The sequence below is a fragment of the Buteo buteo genome, chromosome 20, assembly GCF_964188355.1.
Source record: "Buteo buteo chromosome 20, bButBut1.hap1.1, whole genome shotgun sequence".
Classification (NCBI taxonomy): domain Eukaryota; kingdom Metazoa; phylum Chordata; class Aves; order Accipitriformes; family Accipitridae; genus Buteo; species Buteo buteo.
The window spans coordinates 10,145,323-10,167,453 of NC_134190.1; the positions used below are offsets into that span (position 1 = coordinate 10,145,323).

Here is a 22,131-nt window from a genome sequence, read left to right on the forward strand (position 1 = left end):
CAGCAGAGGTAAAGAAGTCATTATCCCACTCTACTCAGCTCTTGTCAGGCCACACCTGGCCCCATACTGTGTTCAGTTTTGGTCCCTGCTGTGCAAAAAAGATGTGGACATGCTGGAAAGGGTGCAGAGAAGGGCCACAAAGATGATCAAAGGACTGGGAAGCCTGCCATATGAGGAAAGGCTGAAAGAACTGGGTTTGTTCAGCCTCAAGAAAAGAAGGCTTAGGGGAGACCTTATCACCATGTTCCAGCATTTAAAGGGTGGCTATAAAGAAGATAGAGACTCCCTTTTTACAAGGAGTCACACAGAAAAGATGAGGGGTAATGGGTACAAGTTACTCCCAGGGAGATTCCAACTGGACACCCAAGGAAAATTTTTCACAATGAGAACAATTAGCCATTGGAATAATCTCCCCAGGGAAGTAGTGGATTCCTGGGCCATCTTGTCTAGACTGTGCTTTTGCCAAGAAAGGTTGGACCAGATGATCATTGAGGTCCCTTCCAAGCTGGTATTCTATTATTTTATGACTATACTGATAAATTGGAAGTGTGGGGGATGTTTAAATCTTTAACAGCAGCAGCTTCTAACAAAGCAAGAGAAGCTTCTTCACATTAAATATTATATTCAGTACTCCCCTCCCCCCCAGATTAAATTGCATTGATGTATTATTATTTGTTCTTTACTTGAAATTAATCATTGACTATGCAGAATGTGCCTAGTGATACAATGCAGAGGCAGGCAGAGCTATTTGAAGACAGCACTAAAAGACCTTGTGTGGACATCTGCACAACACTGTATTGTCCAAAGGGAACCAGAGTACCATCAGTGCCATTCACACACAAGATATCTTTGTAGCCTAATAACAAGAGGGGAAAAAAAAAAGTTATCTGAAGTAATTTTCTTTTTCTTGGGCAAGTTATTTCAATTGTTAGTGTGTGTAAGGTATAGAACACACCCCAAAACCACCATTCATAAATATATATATATACACACACACACACACTGCACTGACTAGAGCACCTTATGTTTAACAATGTTGTTTCTAATGATGTGGAATGAAATTTCAAAGATTCACAGACATAAGGCCACTTACTTACACTTCCTTTCACTGCTGGAGTTATTATACATTAAGTTCATGTTATGATCAATGAGTACTTTATAGACAAACTATCTGTCCTCATATATTCCTCACAAGAAATAGTTAAAACAATTTTCTATCAAATACATAACTTTGTCTCTGTTAAGCCACTTGGGCATTATGTTATCTGCCTATTCATCGTTGCCAGGCAATAATGCCATATAAAGCAGAGACAACTAAGCACCTAACAATGTTTTAAAAAGTGATTACAATGACCTATGCAATGAAAATTATTTGGAGGAAGGTAACTTAACATCTCCAAAGATGCCTCCTTGTCAAAGGAGGAAAGTTACCATGACAACAACTTCATTGGCACAACAACTAAAATGAAGAATGAAGTTCATCAATAAAAGTTTCGTATATCCATTTCATAAGTTAGTAGTAGTCTGTTATAGTTTAACTCAGTGAAAGACAGCAAACCATTGATCAGTAGTAGCATAATAGCCTCGTACCATACATGAGAATTCAGATACTCGAGGAAATCTGGAAATGGGAAGAAGTTTCAATGTGAGGTAAAGTCATGAGACAATCTAAATTACTGAATACAGTGCTTCATGAAACAGTTGGGTTTGATCCAGACAAGCATTTCCAGGTTGTCAAACAGAAATGTTTTAATGTCTGTTGAGTAAGACATTATAACAAATAACCAAATTAATAACAAAATAGCAAAAATAGAACAAGAATGAAGATATGGTAATTTTTTTTTAAATCCTCTCCCCTAAAAATATATGTAACAAGGCACATTAGGAGAAATATCTTCAATTACTTTATTATTCAATTTGATTTAAATACCTGAAACCAGTTTTCTCATAATTTAAGACAACGGGGAGAAGTTTAAATTGCCTTTTACAGATGTAATAATTTCATTGTCTACTAAAGTGCAATGATTGTTATGCCAAAAAGTATTATCAGAAAGTAAAAGCCACAAGACAAAAAACCCAAACCATGAAAAATAAATAAGTTTTTGAAGACATTCAAAATAATGAGAATATACGTACTCAGTCACATTTTAAAGCAATTCAAAGCCAAAAATATAACACTGAAAAGGTTTATAAACCTGTATTTTACCTTGTTCCCTGCAAAGCCTGTAACTTTGTACATTTTCCAAACAAGACTTAAATACTTTTAAAGAAAACAAGTAATATTAGCATCCTTAGCACTTTAAAAAAAGTTTATGTGGAGTAAAATCAAGGCAGACAGGTTAATTCATTATAATATTTTGAAGCACTAAGAGATATGTCTGGATTCTAAGTTATATTTTAAACATATTTTTAGCTGTGCAGTAGGTGCCGGTGGTTTCAACAGTCCTGAAAGTCTTTTTGACTTCTTAACTGCAAAACCTTTGAGCAATTTACTCTCCCTGTCAGCATTAAAAGCTGACTGCTGAAAAGCATTCAGTTGAGGAAAGATGTAAAAGATTCCTTATTCCTCACACAGAACTTTGTGCCCTTTAAATTTTGCATTTCATAAAGAATTAGTAATTAGACTTAAAATTTCTATTCACTCCAAAACATTTAAGACATTTCACATGCACAACACTACTGTCCCTTTTAAACTAGACAAGCACAAACTCTACTGAAAGCTAAGTATTTGAAAGTTCCTGGTTTCTTAAATCTTTCCAAAGATACAAAGTGTTTAGAAACAAGGTAGTAAATACATTAGCGCTGCCCCACTTCCAAACTTCTGGAGTATAGTAACTATTTTATTAAAATTAACATTTTTGTTCAGTAGAAAACCATTATATCATTTTTTATCCATTTTCCTTATAGGTGTATTCTCTTGAAGTTTATTATATTTGTGTGTTCTTTAAAGAATACATGTAGGGTTAAGAGTCCTATCAGTGCTTAAATAAATATAGGGAGCTTATTTGCAACAAGTAGCCTTTCCGGGGCTTTCAGAAGGGCTGGTAACCATCTATATGTTTAAGACAAAATAATTTTAAGGAAAGCATCAGTTTAAGATTTGTTTGTGCATACCCAACAGATTGTACTTAGTAACCCTCATACAGTCTCCCTAAGCTATTGATTTCTGACAATCTAAAACCATAAAGAAATGATGTGCCAAGCTTCAGAAAACTGCCATGAGCCATTCTACACATAGTGCTAATTACACCAAGGTTGCTAAAGCTGTGGTTCTTAAACCCCATCAAAATTCACCTACACTTTGAAACAGACCTAACAGTTGTTTTGAATGCTGAATAAAAATATTCAGCATTCAAAGAGATTCTGCTCAAAAGTCAGTTATCTTGCTATTTTACCCGAATTCAAGTAGAGTGTATGTTCACAGCATTCTTCTATAATTACAATTTCAAAGCTTACCGAGCCAACAGTTAAGAATTAAACTCCACGTTTGGCACATACAGCAATTGTCAGAAGCATCCCTTTATTTTATTACAACACTGTTAAGAACAATGATCCCATCACCAAGCATTAACCTGACTGGCAGCTATTCAAGGTGCTTTATCTCAACTTCGCACACATGGATTGCACCTTGCCTATGACTGAGGCACATAAGGCGCAGTGCAGAAGTACAACAGTTCAGACACTAGAGGACAGTCTGTTCATTTGACCGAACCTCTAGATTTGTAGTGCACGTTCCACATTGCTTCCTTTCTCTTGCACTAGAATTCAAGTTCGTAAGCTGATGAATCCACTTTCAGGAAGCTTCTCTTCAGATTAAAGATTTCTTTAAACTAGTTGATTTTTCCCCCTCCTACATAAGTCTCAAAGTGTTGCAAGAATTCTTGAAAACGAGATAATTAATGTCAGTACTGTCTGTCCAACGCCAAAGACAAGAGCTTCTAAGGGAGCCATATTCTTTCCTGCTACTCTGTAAATTCCAGCTACTGCAGCACCTAAGAATCACAAGAAAAACAACGATCAAATCACAGAAAAAGCCAAGGCTGAAATATGACAAATTATTTACTGTGTCTATGCATCAGCTATTTATAGAACATTACCAAACACTGTATTACTTCATGGCATTACAGAATTATTAGCCTTACTTGTATTTTTGTAGTTATGCAAGTCCTTCAGGAATGATTTTCCCAACTGAACCAGATCAACTTTTCCAACATCAGTTTGATTTAAGAAAATTGAATCTTGCTGTTTCCCTGTAGACATCTTAAAATCTTTTCCTATATTTTTGCCTTCTGCTAATTTAAAAAGACAGCAAAAAAATCCGCTAAAATTGACTGTGTCTGAAGTGTGGTTTAATAGTGCTTGTATAGGCAGGGAGAAGGCAAGAACAGTAAAACTGCTAGTGTCTACAAAACAACCGTAAACACACATTTATCAGCTTCATTTAATATTTCAGTTGAATAACCTTGTCATATTGTGTCAGTTTGGTTTTGAGTTAAACTACTAAACTGTTAACAATTGTTTAGCAAATCAAGCAAAACATGAAAAAGATCAAAGTACTGCATTGTTATCCACAAGTGTGTATGAGAGGAAATTTCTAATCAATATGATTAGATTTTGAGCTGTAACACATTAAAAATTAAGAGACCATTTTTCTTACACAGTTTTGTGCAAATTCCTGTTTAAAGTATAACATCAAATGGCCAGGATAAACCAGAAACAAAATACTGCACTGTAAACACAGACAGGTGCTACTAACGCCCTTCTAACTGTCTTTCACATACTGAATTTATCACGTGTTTGAAGAAAAAAAGTCACAGAGCAAACTTATAGGTGTGATGTCTTGGAGAAAACGCCTGAGAAAAAGATAAGTCTTTGTATCAATCAGTCAAAATAATAACATGCTAATGATGAATAACATTTTCTGCTCAACCAACTTCTGAGCCTTTTAAGGATACAAAAATGTTACTTCAAAAAAGAAATATAGGCTGTATATGGCCGTGTCCATAAGTAAAAAATTTACTCAACCCAAACCTCAAAGGTTCAACTAGAATGAAGCTTTTATCTAATAGTTTCTGAACTAGTATTTTCTAGACAGTGTTTGCTTTCCTTGCCTTAAGAACAATCATTAAGTTTATTGTCCTTTATTTCAGAATGAATGAATTTTTCCTGAAGACCAAAACCCAAAATTTAGTGATAGACCTTCAGTATGTATGATCTCAGATGCTATCTAATCGTAATAAATGTTTTCAGGGATCACAGAGGCTTTTTCAGGCTCAAAGAAAACTGAAAAGCCACCACAGGTTTTTTTTTTAGTAATAGGAAAGAGTTAAAAAAAATTTGGAATTTTCTTGGTTTTGCACAGTCACTAACAGGAATAGTCTGCTGAAATGATCAAAAACCCATTGGTGACATGGAAATACATTAAGTCCCAACAGATTTTTCTGAAAGTACAATGTGTATCTGAATCATCTGACATCTTAAGAAAAGTAACACCTCATTTTTACAAAAATTTTAGGAAGAGTAGAATTCACTAGTAATTCTGGCCATAACAGCATTTGCAAATACAATTAATCAGACTGTTAGGTGAGTAAATTTGGGGGGTTTTTTAGTTTTTGTGGGTTGTTTTTTTAATTGCTGTTTTTTAAAAAACATATTCTGTAAAGTGTATTTTGTCAGGAATATCTCACCAGAAGGCTAGCCTTATGGTATTTCACTCAGCTACCTTGCATAAGCTTTTCCATTTGTTCCTTGACTATCTGCTGTCAAAAACTGAGCAAGATCCTTTAGACTGAGCCCAGTACTGACATTAAAATTAATTTGGTGATTGAACTCTCAACGTGAATTCAAATCAGCCAAATTGGGATACCAGAATTTGATGCTATTAGTTAATCAATAACAGAAATTTTTGGTTTCTTGAGAAAACACTGAGATATTCTAGAAAATATCAATAATAAAAAAAGGTAGTTTGATAATTACATATTTGTACTCATCAAATAACAGTGTACAATACAACCTGTAATGTATAACCCAGCACAACTGGTATAGAGCTAAAGTATACTACAATAGGCTGCCAATGAGAGGAATGAGAATATGTCACCAAAAAGGAGTGTGCTGGGGGAGAGGAAGAAGAATAGACCCTTCTGGATGAAATACAGCTAAAATCCTTGCCTCAAGCTGCCTGACATTTATCTGTTCTTGGTTGGTTTGGGGGTTTTTTTGGACAGTATCCACTGCTATTTAATAAATTTTTTTATACCTTTTTTTAATAACTGTTAAGTTCCATGATTTTTCAAAGCCTTGAAACTGAGGCGTTTCCTCCTTTTCCACATGCTGGTAAAAAGATTCCAGAAGGCCAGAAAGTTTGAAAGATCTAACTGAGCAAAATTAAACTTGCATTATTTAATAATCTATACTGCATTCATTCATCTACACAAATGATGCAGAGGACTGGAAATACAAAATGGAAATGGAAGTCAGTTTGCTATTTCAATTACTTAAGCACTGGACCAGGCATATTCAAACAACAAAATACTTCAACTTGCATCCCAGTTTGCAGCACAATTGCTATTAAAAATCCTCTCTTTAATATTTTATCGCCATAATTTGTCTTCAGAAGCTCCCCACAGAGTTTCTTTCAGTATGAAACAGCCCAGTGCATCCAGAAACAAAAATACCTGGAAGTATTTGGCTAACCACTTTGCAATGCTCTGTGCAAAACCTTTGGGAGCAGCGTAACAGGTCTACAGTCTAAGCCTGGAGAAATTCTCATGTGAATTTGCACATGAACAATGCCGCTTACTTATTAAATATTTTGACCTGCAAGACTGGATGCCAAAAATACAACTGTGTTGCTCCTCTTTTTATGCTTAGATAACTAAGACACAGAGTACTTTCATCTGAGAAACACCGAACCTGAAACTTCCCCACCACAGAATACTATAAAAGACTCTGCTTGGATATTCCAGCATCACGTTTCCTATCTTCAGTTCTTCCGAAATGCTCGTGCACAATTGACCTTGTAACAGGACCACTGCCACTTTAAACATAGGACAAAAATCAGCATAACATGTAATGTAAGGCACTCAAACTGGTTCCACCTCACTTTAGAAAAAAAAAATGTAGAGTTATACTGAACTATACTGGGTTAAATAATAGAAATTCTAGGCTGAGATATATATAGTAATTAAAACAAATTTTTGAGGAAAGTCTTAACGAAACTTTTCATGAAATTTGCATTTTTATTTAATCTTGAAAACCAACAGGCAAGAAAGACTTTCAGCAGCAATAAGAAAATCTGTCACAAATCAACCATGAATGTGTCCAAAGCTGAAGTGATACCACTATTCTGATAATTTGGTTAGTACACAGAAAAATGGGAATGAAAGGCAGAAAGGCCTTTCAAGTTAGACCATTTTAACAACACTGAAGATCTTTGGGCAGAAACTACTACTAGGGTTAACATAGGCCCCATTCAATCCATTGATTTTAATGTTGAAAACTGCTGATTGGCATTATTTCAGACAACAAAGCACAAGCTTCTTTCCTGTATAATTCCTGAATAATATTCACTATTTCTCCACACCCCCTGCCAAACAGAAAATTCACCATGCTCTTATTTGCTTAGGAAAGCTACTGTAGTCTATTTATAAGTTAGATAAACATAGCTGGATATGATAGAGCCAAAGACTGAATAAAGTGTCCTACTGGTCTTATGGCATATATTTCAGTATTGACACAGATAACAGAATGTCTTAAGGAAGATGGAAAAACAGTATCTGATACCACTAACTCTAGATGAAAACAGCTAAGCAGCATTTCCTCAAAATGTTCTTGGCAACATCACTTGTACCATATATGGACAGGTATAACACTTCCGCACTTTACTACATAAAATACTCCTGCTTTCTGCAATGTTTTCATGACGAGTATAGGTTTCAACTATAGCTCTGCGAACCTTTCAGCATGCTGCTTTAACAGAGAAATGGTTAGCATCTTATCTGTGGATACAATGTCAGAGAATAAAAAAGTGTCTAAAAATGTACCTTGAGTGGTAGGCATTAGACTAACACCATAAGAAACTCCGTAACAGATGCCCTTACCAAAGAGCACTTTGCCTAGAACAACAGCACAGCTTCATTTTTTAATTTTTTTTTTTTTTGGGGGGGGGGTGGGGGTGGGTGGGGGTGGTGGAAGTCTAATGGCCTTCCTCCCTACCCCGAATAAAGTAGAAAGTAACATTATGGCCAAGCCAAGACTGGAAAGTTCATTCAAATCCATGAGCCAAGTATAACTTCTCCAAACAAATGAATTTTCTTAGCTGTAAACCACTACCTACATTGCACCTTTATTTCTTTTAAAAGAGCAACATCCTATCCAGTTGCAATTTAAAAACCTGCAGCAGGCCCAAGGAAACAAGCAGGAATTCAGCCTTGCAATCAATGGAATCAGGACCTCATTTCCAAAAAAATCCTCATGGCTTTAAGTGTACTAAGAGGTCATCTTGATCAGAAGCCTTTGATAAAAAATTCCGCAACAAGTATGGTAGGACGGGACAGCTCTTCCTGATCACCAAAAGATACTACCTGCTGAGCATACACCTTTTGAATAGCTTGGTACCCAACATTTCCAAAACAAGAGAGTACAATGATTTCTGCACTCTTCAGACAATTTATAGTAGTTTTATCTTTACATAATAGAAAAGCAACTCAGCTGTCATTATGATTAGGATAGCTATATAACTAGGGGAAAATCCTTAATAAACAATTCACAAATCACTAAGAAAAAGGTTTTTTCTTTTTAGAAGTTAGATGTAAAATAAGAAAGACAAAAACAAAACAAAAGACAGACTTACTGGTTATCATTGCTCCAGTTATAGAACCCAGAAATCCAATGCTGACCACAATGACAGATATCAGCCTCCCCTGCCTATGCCTCTGCAGCATCACAAACATTAATACTCCCACAGCACCATGGACAAAGAGAGAGGAGAAGAGAGCCCAGAGGAAAACCCAGTACCACATTTCTGAAAGAAAGCAGTGAAATAAAGGGTTAATATTTCTGAGACAAGAAAAAGTAAGAGACTTTAAAACATTGCATACAATCAACAGTAAGAGAAAAGCAATACTGATTTCCATCTTAAAAGGAATCAATGTGACAACATCAGCATGTGCTCAAGTCACCTTCCCCCTTTTAGCAGTATATCATAAAGGAATAACTCTTACGATCAAAAAATTATAAAAAGCATTCTGGCACAATTCTTAATTCAGATGTATTATTACAAGAAGCCCGTCATTCTTTTAATAGCTTCTTTAAACAACGTTAATTGCAGTATCTTACTAGGTATCGTAACTACTCCTGCAGAATGAAATATTCACTGAAACAAAGACTGAACCAGGAAAAAGTCAAGAATTATTTTGGGGTTTTTTTGTTGTTGTTGTTGTTTTAAAAAAAGAAGAGACAGCATCAGGTAACATCAAATGGGAAAACTGAGATTAAAGACTTCAGCTTATCTACCCAGGAGCTGTAACAGAATGTTCCATCGAATTAGCTTCAAAGGCACAAATAAAAACACTACAATTTTAAAAAGAAATTTTAACACATCTAACCCCTTCCTTCTAATTGCTTAGCACAAAACTTCATAGAGACATGTAGACACTATTATTTAAATTACTAAGCAAGGACAAGAGATCATGAGAATGTGTGGAGTACAAATATTTCTCTAAAGAATGGCAGACGTGATCATTACCCTTAAAGAAGAGAGCAGAAACCATCAATGAAGCTACATAAGAATTAAAGAACCTTTCTCACTTGGTGGTAATTTTCTAAAAACATTTACTATAACTCAAAAGGGTAGGGAAATGCAAAAGACAATTTTTTTTTTTTTACATCAACTACAGTTGGTATATATCATCACAGAATTCAGCAAATTGGGGCACATTTTCCCAATTGACATAATCTTACAAAACTGTCATCAATTCAGAGTTTTTGCTACAGTTCCCCCTCAAAAAAACAACACAGCTTCCTTACAACAGCAGGATACTTATTGTTTGAGGTGAGCCTGTATTATTGTAGCTTGACACACATCAGTCATTTGAGCAGAAATATGACCCAATTAGCTAACTTAAAAAATACTTAGCAGCTCAAAACACCTTGTGAAAAGATTCTGAGAAAGAATGGTTGCTACACAATAACCAGTGTCCTTTGAGTTCAATGTCAATATAGTATGTATATCCATAGCACAAATACAGAGTTTAAGCTTTTTCATTTAGCAGTACTTTGAGAGTAGACTCAACCCTTCCCCTTTCACACAGGCATAAAAGGCAAAACTATGTCACAGGACTTACAAGTCCTCTAAATTATGGTCACCAAAAGGCTCTCTTAAGAGAGCAGCAAGGAAGGTGGGTAGTTAATCTACATTCAATTAATACTTCAGCTGTAGTTCAAGGTGTAACTTTTCTGAATGCTTGGATATATGCACACATATATTGAGGGTGGCTCCAAGCAGCTCTCCTCAGATCCTCCATCCCTTTACACCTTGCCCCAAGCTGGGCCTCAAAAATCTTTGCAAAAGGATAATGACCACTGTACTGTTCCACTAAACCTCTCATTCTCAGAAGCTACTGTAACAGAACAGTGGCAAGAGTGCCAAGTAGTCACTCTACAAATACCTGACAAACCCCCTCACTAACATTAAGAAAGATTGACTGATTGCTGATCTAATCTCCCATGGTCATGGATAATTTGAGTGGGGAACCTCTCCTGCAGTCCTAACAGGCTTTGTCTGTTACTAGCACAGGTTGGGTGTTCCCACTGTTTTTTTCTAGTGGAAGCAAATAAGCAAGGAGATTAGCCAAAGGATCTATCAATATAAAACCCAGCAGCCCTGCTAGACCTACAGTTTGACCATAGAGAAATAAGCCTTACGAGATGGGGGTGGGGGTGGGGGGGTGTTTACTTTCCTGCAAATGTAAATCATGTACAACTTCAGGCAGGAAAACCCTGTCAGGAAGGAACACTTTCATTCTTCTACATCAGAAGACCTACCAGGGAAGACCTTTTCATTGAAAGTGGTCACAAAACTAGATTCCTAGCAGCTCAAAACACTATTCTATCAACATGATAACAACTAAGCTCCTGTCCCATGGGGGATCATTTCCTTGAGCACCAAGTGGACTGTTAGTAGATACTTAATAAATTTTAGAGGTATGGACTGTGCAGACTATAGTTCAGCAATAGACTGAACAGGTCCTCAAGTCTAAACTGCTTTGGCAACACTGGCAGTGAAAAAACACAATGAATAACCATGAAGAACAAAGTTAGAAAAAAACCCTCTAATATGGGAATTAAGAATGTATCTAGTAGGCAAGAGCAAGCATTTCCTTGCTTACAGATGTTAATCTCTGGAGACCTTCAATCCTAGAAGATACTATGTGCTTATCTTAGATCTGCCATTTTACTTCTCCATAGTAACATGGTTGAGCTCATCACCCAGATTATTCAGAGAAGTATGAAACTAAACTGCTAGCAGGTGAATGTGACACTGAATGCACTATTTCAAAAGATAATTTGTTCTTACACAGAAGATGTTTTGCCTTGTTTGCCAGTAAATACTGTAGTAGTTTATTTTCTGGACACAGCACCCTTTCCTGCAATTAAGTTTGTCACACAATTTTTATACCACTCAGATTATACTGATATGCAAAATACTCAGTAAAAGAGAAGTCTGGATCATCAGGACATAGTGCTGACAATGTTCTTGACCCAAATTTTCATTTCTCTTGACTAAGATGGATGCAAGAGATGAAACATCAACTACCGAGAGAAAGCAAGGGCTTCTTGCAATTTTACTAGAGTAAAGATAACCTGATACCCCAGTGACGGGTTCTGAGAATACATATTTCAAATCTGCAGTTGAAGGAAACGCTTGGTTCTTATGTAAGGTTACATGACAACTACAGGCTTCCAAGACTGCCAAACGCTCCCTAACTACACTAATGGTGTATTAATTAGTATTATCCCATCAGTTCTTCCACAGTCTAAAAACAAACTTCTGGAAGGTGTGCTGTTGTGGATACTGAATTCAGGCAGCTATCAACTGATTTCATAAAACTGCATCAGAATGAGACAAACTTGTCCCCATTTAACATGAAGCCCAAGAACAGAAGACTCAGCTATTTCAGGTAAGAGGGGACCTGTGATTATGGCAGCCTATTCAGTAGCCAGTTATTCTGAAGAGACTGGTCAATACGTAGATATGCTATGGGGAAGAGAAGCAAAGCTCTCGATTTTGTCTCTCTGCAAATATAGAGGGACAGTCCCAGGACACTGAAAATCATTCTCTCCTAAAATGCCATTGCAGCTGAAAAGCTTGAAACTGGACCAGGAAAGCCTGTTGGAATCTGACTCTGTTAGGCACCATGTTAGGCACACATTCCCTGTAATTTCCACAGGGTTTGCTAGGTACTGCATCACCTTTTAGTAAACCAGTGTTTGTGGTCACTGTCGACCCTCACCAGGTAGAAAAGGCAATTGATTTCCAGTCTTAGGAAAGACTTATTAGGATGACTGTATTTTTAGAACAAAGGGAAAGATTATGGGAAGGCTAACTACTCCCCTGTAACTAAGAAACCAAAAATATTTACAAACCCTTACACAACAAAATAGCTGCATAGTGAGCAACTATCTTGGGTTTTATTTACATTCCAAATGAGGCTCAAGGAAAATTAGCATCACCTCTCACTTTATATTTAGGACAGGAGACATGAGACTAGAACAAGCTCCAAATGTCCTGTTGGATAAAGGAATATAAACTTGAGTTCTTTGGTACACACTTTTTTCTCCTACTCCTTAAAAACAACACACATATTGAACGCATTCAAAAGGAAATTAGAGAACATCCAGAAATATTCCTTGTTCCACACAAATGCAGCTATAGCATTTAAAGAAAACAGTTATAAACCATCACTTCACAGAGGCTTAGGTTTCCAAGTCAATAACATTGTAAAGTCAGTGATGGAAGAAATACAGGTAGTGTTACACATACCTGCAATAACCCAGTACCTTCTTATTATAAATTATTCATAATAGCTTATAATTTTGCCAAACTGACTGTAGATGTTAAAACTTGTAGGTGTTCACTTCAGAAGAGTTGGAGGGGAACAGGGTGGAGGGAGGGAACACCTTCATGTCCAGCTGAAGATGAGAGGGAAGAAGGACCAAAACTTTGTTCATTTGGGAAGGAGATAGAAGGGGGAAGTGACAGGCGTGAACAGAAGGGTTAAGGACATTGGCCTGTGATACACCTATTTGCAGAAGGCAGGCAGCAGGGTGAAGGGCAGAGCAAACAGTGGAGTTAACTGTCTTTATCCTGTAAGTAGGCAAAATACTTGTAGATCATCTTCTACTTGGAGTTGCTTTTCATTTGGGCAACACCATCAAGTACATATGCCCTAGATTATCCACTCTCCACCGACTTAAATATCTAAATTTGTTAAATAAAAGTAGCTGAAAAGCTTTTCTTTACCAAGTTACCAGACAAGCTATGAGCAGAGAGACTAGAAAGGGGTTTTTTTTGTCCTTCCTCTCCCCTCACACACATTCTTGCTAAAGATTCTCACCTCCTGCAACAAGAACTGAATTTTTAAAAGGTAAGGAAGAGAAAAAGTCTCCCTGAACAGGGAACAAAGTACAACTCTGCTACTTTGTCTTGTGGTTGGAACTATTCTAGCATCTCCCCTCAGTACCAAGATACCTCTAATTTCCTAGAGATTCATTATTGGGTTTTTCTTTTTTTTTTTTTTTTTTAATGGTTGTGATTAGCAATGAATATACAATAATTTATGTTGTTGTATCCTGATACAAAACAAAGAAGAAGGAATAATCACACTGCTCAAATATTCTGGGATGATAGCTTACCTAGTCGTTATATGACTGTAGCATTTCAAAATCTGATATTAAAGAAATTGAGAACTTGATCACACAAAGCTTTTTAATCTTCGATTTGGATCATACCTTTCTCTTGCAAAGTTGGCTTTTCTAGCAAGGCACTTAGTGGAACACAGCAAGATATCCTCCAGAAAACTTACACAACATACAAAATCAGAGCCATTTATAATCATAATCTATGAACCTTTTATCACAGTCATCTTTGTCATGTTAAAGTAGCTGTTAAAAAACCTGAAAGATCTGTAAATCAGAGAATTGTATCAATTGACTATTTCACATAAGTGTTTCCTGTTCTTTAGCTACAGACTACACATTTAGTAAGAGACTATGTATTAGCAATTCTTCCAAATCCAAGAATTTTCTTTATCTGCCTGAATAGGCATCATCCACTTTGTTAAACCACCACCTCACTTCATTAAAATGTCAGCTCAGTCCTAGAAGCTGAAACAGGACAAATCACTTTTGAGCACTTTCCCTAGGAAAGGCAGGAACTCTTCCTTTCTTATCCTCCTTTATTTATTCTTTTTTAATCCTCCTTTATTTATTCTTTTTATGCCTGGTAGTTCAACACATTTATTTACTTCTGCCCATTAATTGGGCCAGTGATGAAGACACCCGAGTAAGCTGTTTAACATAGATGAACAAGATAAGGAGGACAGCCAATCTTCTAAGCAAACTAAAGGAGGCTTCAAGCTCCATAAACCTAGAGGACAATGTAATCATTCTTATCCTGACAGGTTGAGGGCAGAGAACTTTATGCGCAGGCATTTGAGTGGAACAGTTCAAGGTTCTGTAAAATTCAGCATCATCTAACTCCAGAATCATGATGAGAGATGACTCTCAGATAAAAGTGTGCTAGAGTAAGACTGAAGGAAGCAAAGGATGGGTTGGGGACAACACTGAGAGGTGCCACTAGAAAACAGAGAAAGAGAATGTGGACCTCTGAACACAAATGGTCAAGACTTTGCTTGTTCAAAAATAACCGAGTAGTTGAAAGATTTGCAATACCTATAAGGAAGAGGAAGTGAGACTGAAGTGTCTCAAGAACATACTGGTATGGCTATTTATGTCCTATATACTGACTGATACTTTAAGAGGTATAAACTTACCTACATGATTATTGTTGCTACCTTGATTTAAAAAAGCACATGGTCTTTGTGTAGCTACACTAATTATCTTGCACTTTTGATGATATGAGCTGCACATACGGAATACTTTGCTGGTATGGTAATAATGACTTAGCTTTATCTGGCAGCAAGCTCCAAATACTAGCCTAGCCCCAGTTTATTTAGTCATGCCCTCACAGAGCTAACCTAAAGAGACATGGAATAAAATTTAAAGAAAACCCTCCCAGCTTCCTTTGCTTGAACTTAAGAAAGTTTCAGAGCTTACTTTCAGTGTATCCAAATTACTTTAAGTAGCCAAAGCACAACTTATTTGTATCAAAACTCCACAGTTGCCAAAGAAATACAGGGAACTAGGAAAGAACCAGTACCTACTAGCTTACAAGCACAGTGACAACCAATCTACTGCATAGATTCCATAGCTTTTCTAATAAGGACAAATGAAATCCATTTTTCAGATTTATTTAAAATTCTTAGCACTTAACCACTACCTTAAATCTTGTTCTCAGTTTATGTTCCTTTCCACTAGTTTGACCTGGGTGGGGATTTTTTCTACCACAAAAGTTGCAAGGCTCAATTAACTTGTAATTCATGCCCTATCACTCCAGTTTTAGAGTAATTCTTTGTTAATTTAGGTATTTATATATACCATACATATGTTACGCTTAGGTACTATATATACACATTATACATATATGAGTGTCAGCATACACAACCTTAAAGATTTGAAAAAGTTTTTAAGGCATGCTACAGTTTAGAACAACATTCATATCACTTCCATCTTATCAAAACTTGAAGTTGCGCTCCATCAACAGCTTCATCTTGGGCAAATAAAAAATGCAAAGTCAACACATAAAGTATATAAATGATAACATTTTCAAATATTGTCTATATACGAACATACTGTCCTACTGCCACTCGGCTTCAGTAAACATGGAGTACCTCCTTAGTCCTTCATCTTCAGCATTTTTCTTTTTCTCTAGTCCTTAGCTTGTTTTGACAGATGAATAATGATTGCCTATAACATTTCATAAGTCAAGAGTGATTATTCCAAAATAAAGTAGCTCCCTTGAGATTCTGATCTAGGTACCCAGCCTACCACTATTAGCTACAGAGTTGTCAAGCAATAAGTATCTGTGCTGTGAATACAATGATACAAATTTAAGTCAACAAGGTAGCACATGTTGAAATTTGAATTAAGAAACTGTATCACGTTATATTCCTGTAGATTTATAAACTCAAAGCACTCAGATGAAGAAGTGACAACATATTATACCCACAAATGTAAGTCAGCTCTTTACATATTACAGTATTTTCTTCATCACTGGGACCTTTCCTTAATTATCATATTAACTGGTACTTTCAAAGTTAACAGGACTACATAGTCAAATTGTTGTTTGGAGATGCTAACTTTTTTGCTGCATTAAGTGGAAGAGAAGTACTTGCTGAAGAGCATTTAAATCATAAATTACAGACTAGTCCTCTCAGCTTACAGGACTGGGGACAAATACGTACAGGATGGAGCTTCGGAAAAAAACCATAACAGACAAGGAACATCTTCTATGCAACACCCATAATCTCTTATAAATGTTCACTTTCAACAAATTCAGGAGTTATTACTGTCCAGCACTTTAAAATTATAGACTTTTATTTCAAAGTCTATAAAAACTGTTGGTGGAGTCTTGAGCTCATTACCTTAGGACACTGGGGTGTGGGGAGGAAGAAGATGACGAGTCTGACTTTAGAAGTCATACAGTAAAACAAAAGCTTCCCCCCCCCCCCCCCCCCCCCAATCTCCTCAGAGGCTAATATAAAACCCACTCAGACCCTAAGCTTACACCTTTGGAACATGCAATAACTTGGACCAGAATCTTAGATCTTTGGAACACGCAATAACTAGACGTAAACAAAACATCTACATCGGTTACCAGAAGAGTAGAAATATTGCTGTTCTTTATTGTGGAAGTAGCCTTTAAACAAATAATTTATTTTCATGGGATACTCAAACTGGGATGTTTTTTTCAGTTCAGATTCAGCTATTGTCTTGTTCTAGTAAACCCTGATCTACCACTAACTCTAAAACACAACCAGTTCATATAAAGGGGGCTGTCCTTGGGATTTGCTGGAGGAGCTAAAACAGGGTGAGGTAAAAGCCACCTCTTCCATGGTTACTAGAGCCTCACCTTCACCTCCCAAGTGAAGGCAGGAAGATATGCAGCAACATATATCATGTTGGTGGGCCTAGGTTCAGGTACAAAGAACAGCACTTGCAGCTTTGGCTATCACAGGGTGTGATGTGTATGTGGCAGGAATGAAATGGTCTGTGGTCTCCTGGGTATTTTAGGCCATATATGAAAGACAGGATTTCTTTTTTTATGTTGAACTTGAATCAGATATATGGTATAAAAATAATGGTTCAGCTTCTCATTAAGGGGGAAAGCCCACCCAATTTAAACCACTAAAGTTTGAAGCATTCCTGGTTTAGGCTGGAGTTTGTATCAGGTTCCTGTTGAAAATTTGGTGAAATTAATATATTTTTAAGAAGAGTGATGATCAAATTTTATAACCTTGTGCAAACACAATCAACATTGTTTATCTAAAGAAGATAAATATTTACTTCTGCAGCTTAAAAGCCAAGTCCAGACCACAACTTTAGGTCCAAAAGTAAACACAAAGCAGTCTTAAAGAACATTCGTGGAACACCGTAGATTTATGAATTTCTTTTCCCAGTACTCTGAAGAAGTTTCTCCTCATACTTTACAGAAGTGCCAAAGGGAATGAATTAAGTAGACAAACAAGACAAAGTCATTCACATACCTATTTTCTTAGCAGGGAAAAAACAGAATTTCTGGTTTTGAACAAAGTTTACTTTGGTAAATATTTTAGGAAGCATTTATGTAAGATATAATCAGTAACAGTGTATCTTTTATAGAAGATTTTAAATCCAGTGAAAGTTATTAACTGTTGACAGTCCATAAGAACATTCAGCACAACAGGTTATGGCTGTAAGGACAACCTGCATTTAAGCACCAATCCAGAAACCGTAGTGCAACTACAACTCACGCTGACATATTCTCCAGCAATACTACAATGGATAACTAATTATTTTTCATATTCTTTAAATTAAAAAGAAAAACCATTCCACATTAAAAACACCTTGTGCAACGCCTTGTTTTATTGCAAAAGCACCAAGAAACAATTTTGCTTACTTAACACTCGGAACTGAATTTCATAGAAACGCCTATGTTGCATAATGCTCTAATAAGAAAAACTTTATAGAGGATGCCTGGCACAAAGACAAGTTAAATCCATGGTGAACTTTTTACTTTAAAAGTACAAGATGTATTTTTATAAGTAGTATGCAAAAATAACTACTCAGAAAATGAGTTTTATTAGTGTGTCACCACAGTAATACCTGGAAAATTTAATCATCAGACACACATCTGAAAAAGTTCATAGATCAAATAAAAAAACCAACTTGTATAACCTTTTTGTTACATTAAAAAGTACCCTGGAAGTTAAACAAACGAGAAAGATAATAAAGCCTAAGATGATCACTTTCTGTTTGCTACAGCTTCAACTTCAGCTACACCTCTATTTTCATTATACGTCTTCCACCTTGAATAGATGTTAAAAAAAAAATCAAAACTATCAATCATTACTATAGAGGGGGGGAAAAGATGGCATAATACTCTTTCATAAATATTAGAATATTTTCATAAATATTTGAAACAAATCCCCTTTATTCAACATTTCCCACTAATCTATCACCACCTAATGTACCCCTATACCAAGTAGAAAGAATTTACTCAGTAACATCTCTGCTATTGGCACCAAATCCCTGCTTATTCAGAGCTGGAAGCTTATGCTTTTCCTTACACCTGGACAGGCCAGGAAGTCAGAAGATACACCTCTCCACTATATGCCTTGGGTCTCATGGTAATCCACACTTGTTTTTCAGCATGAGATGGAGCAGAAGAAAAAGCCATTTCTTGCCAAAGCTAGCTAAAGCTCCCCTCTCCAAACACAGGATGAAGACCTGGCTCTACTTTGGTTCACAGAATTTTTTTCAGAACAGCTCAGTCTTTAAGGATCCCTGATGCTTTGTCAGGAAACATCTGCCACCTCATTAACTCCCACAGCTCTCATTGTCCAGGGGTATACTCAGGGGGGTGGTGGGGAAGTCCCAGAGTCTCACATTCATTTCTCTGGGGGTTTTTTGTTTGGTTTTTGTATGCCAATGAGCATATATCCACAAAAAAAAATCCAACACTCTCCCAAACATACTCCAGCCTTCTATACGTATTTATACATTCACGCACGCTTTCTACAACCCTTTACTCACACACACGTACCCATCAATTTGCTCATATACCCTGTACCATTTTACTACACACACACAAACAAAAGTGAGCGAACGCATGGACACCTTCAGCTCCTTCACTCCTGCAGGCACACTGGACAGATACCGGGCACACACACCAGTCCTCCCAACACGTAACACGCAGATCCCTCTCGTTTCCCTGGACGTACCAGCCCCACACCCAAGCCCCCCAAGCACACACGCATCATACCCATACTCGCAGAACGAGCGCGTACGCACCCCCACAGACACACACGCGTGCACACAGACCCGGGAACGCAAACCCCAGCCCTCCCTACGGGTGACACGCAGGGAGACCACCCCCAGCCCCGCACACCGGTCCCACGCCCACGCCCTCCATTGTGTACCGGGGGGGGGGGTATCTCGCTCTCCAGTCACGGAGCGGCTTCCCCCGTCTCCCACACCGACGGCACTACTGGTCCCCCCCCCAGCAGCGCACACCCATACCCGCGCAACTCTCCCCACGCCAGCCCCCCCCCCCCCCCCTCGGCCGGCAGCTCGCCCCGCCGCCCCCACGCGTGCGCCGGAGGCAGCCCACCCTTCCTCCCTGCCTGCCCACGCCCCGCCGCCGCCCCGTTACCGGTGAGGTTGCGGAGGACGGTGCCGTGCGCCCACAGACTCAGCACTTGCTGCACCGACAGGTTGATCATGGAGTTGTCTCCCGCTTCCACCTTCATCGCGGCGAAGGAGGGGGGGGGGGGGGGGGTCCGGCGGCCTCCGCCGCTCCTCAGCCGGGGGGGACGGGAGGCAGAGACGGCCTGACCGGCGGGAGGCCGGACGCCTCTCGCCGCCGGACCGTGGGGCGGGAGGGCTGCGGCGGCGAGGAGCGAGAGGGCGGGGAGGCGGCGAAGGGGCCTCCGCGCCGCGGGGGAGACATCGAGGACGGAAGGGGGAGATGGCGGCGAGGCTGGGGGAAGCGGGGTGGGGTGGTGGGGGGGAGCCGAGCGATGGGGCCGGCCGCTGGCGCTTCCCCGCGGCTCAGGGGCAGGGCAGGGCGGCCCCGAGGTGCGAGCCGGCGGCGGGGACGGACGAGGAGGCCCGCCCGGACCCCATCATCATCATCATCATCATCGCCGCCGCCTCCTTCTCCCTCAGGAACGGTGGTGGTGGTCGTCGCCGCCGCCGCCTCGCCACCGGCATCGTCACCCCGGCCACTGGCATCACCTGGGGAGGGGGCGGGGCGGCCGCCAGGCTCCTCCCTCCCTCCCTCCCTCCCTCACGCGGGCAGCGCCCGCGGCTGCCGGCGCGAGACGCCGGCCGCCGCCGTAGGGGAAGGGAGTGGGATGGGGGGGGGGGGGGGGAACGCGGCCCACGCGCAGGCGCGAGGAGCTGGAGGGCGCGAGCGCCGCGACTCCCCGGAGCGTGTGGGAGGGGGCAGGGTCCCAGCGACCGCTCAGTAGCGCACGAGCCGCGCGCCTCCCCCTGATTGGCCCTCGCCATAGGGACGGGCTCACCCCACGTGCCCGTGGCGCCGCCCCCCCCCGGCGGCTCGCGCCGTTCCCGCCGTTGGGGCGGTGGCGGGGCCGCCCGGGCCCCTCTCCCCTGACGGGCGGGTCTGACCGGCGGCCGGGATGCCGCCGCCGGGAACGGCAAGCGGCGGCGTTAAAACACAAAAGCTCCGGAGAGCGCGGCCGTCAGCACCTCCGCGGCGGGGTCTGAGGCTCCCCGGCCGTCCCCCGCTCGCCGCTGAGGAGGGGCGAGGAGACGGCGAGCTGAGGAGAGGGCGATGGGCGCCGGCGGGGCGGGACGGGGCAGGGAGGTTAGGCGCACAAGGTGGATTTTGGGTGGGAAGGCCGGAGGTGCCTGAGCTCCGGTGGCGGTAGGGCGTGCGGCAGAGGAGCTGTCATCCTGAGGCAACGTGCAGGTGATGCTGCCTAACGTTCCTGGCTGTTCCTTTGAACCCAAGAGCTCTACAGGCAGTGCTGCTGCAGATGAAAGCCCCCAGAAGTTAGAAAAGATGAGAAGGCTTCGGAGAACCTTAACTCCGTAACCATACTTTAGTTAGTTCCTTCGCTTTATATAATAATAATAATCATCATAATAAAGCAGTCTTTAAGTTGAACGCCGCCTCTTTCAACGCACAGGATGCATGGTGCTTACTGATTTAAAAGCCAGCAAGTTCCCCGCCATTCCTAAATGCGTGTGCCTGGGCCATATTTCACACACACATTTCCTCACTGGCCTTTCTTCAACAGTGCTTGCTATAGTACTTCATAAACATCATTTTATGTCAGCATCCTTTGATGTAAGGGGTTGGAGAGGTGAAGTAATTCGCAATATAATTTGCAATTTATAGATGAAGAGCCACGACAGATAAATCAACTAATATCCTGCTTGATGCCAATGACCTGATTTTTTTCAGATAGACTATTGCAGGATATTCGGTTCAGCAGACCGCTCCCAAAGCCTTTTCTTTGCAGCTGACAATGCTTGGCATTTCTGCAAGTAGGTATCAAGCCAGGCAATGAGAAACTCACGGTGAATGACTCCCTAGAGGGCTCTGGGTTTGACTGATCAAGCACAGAATCACTGTGATGGAGAAAGAACTCAGCTGCCGGGCCAGATCCCTGTTCTATGATGGAGGGAAGGTTCTCCCTCCCTCTTCCTATGCTCCCACCACCTTACAGTTGTATAATTCAGGCCTCACAGAAAATGGTCCCCTTCGTTACACAGTAGTGG

At 39.9% G+C, this 22,131-nt stretch overlaps 1 protein-coding gene across 1 annotated transcript; it reads right to left on the bottom strand.

Annotated features, from left to right (window-relative positions):
• Positions 1-848: 848 nt before the first annotated feature.
• On the bottom strand, positions 849-20,709 carry TMEM170B (transmembrane protein 170B). Its single transcript, XM_075052259.1, has 3 exons — positions 20,033-20,709; positions 8,852-9,022; positions 849-3,992 (listed from the first exon to the last, which is right to left on the bottom strand). Exons 1-3 carry the CDS (start codon positions 20,127-20,129, stop codon positions 3,862-3,864), a joined length of 399 nt encoding a protein of 132 aa, XP_074908360.1. The 5' UTR covers positions 20,130-20,709; the 3' UTR covers positions 849-3,861.
• Between the last annotated feature and the right edge of the window lie 1,422 nt (positions 20,710-22,131).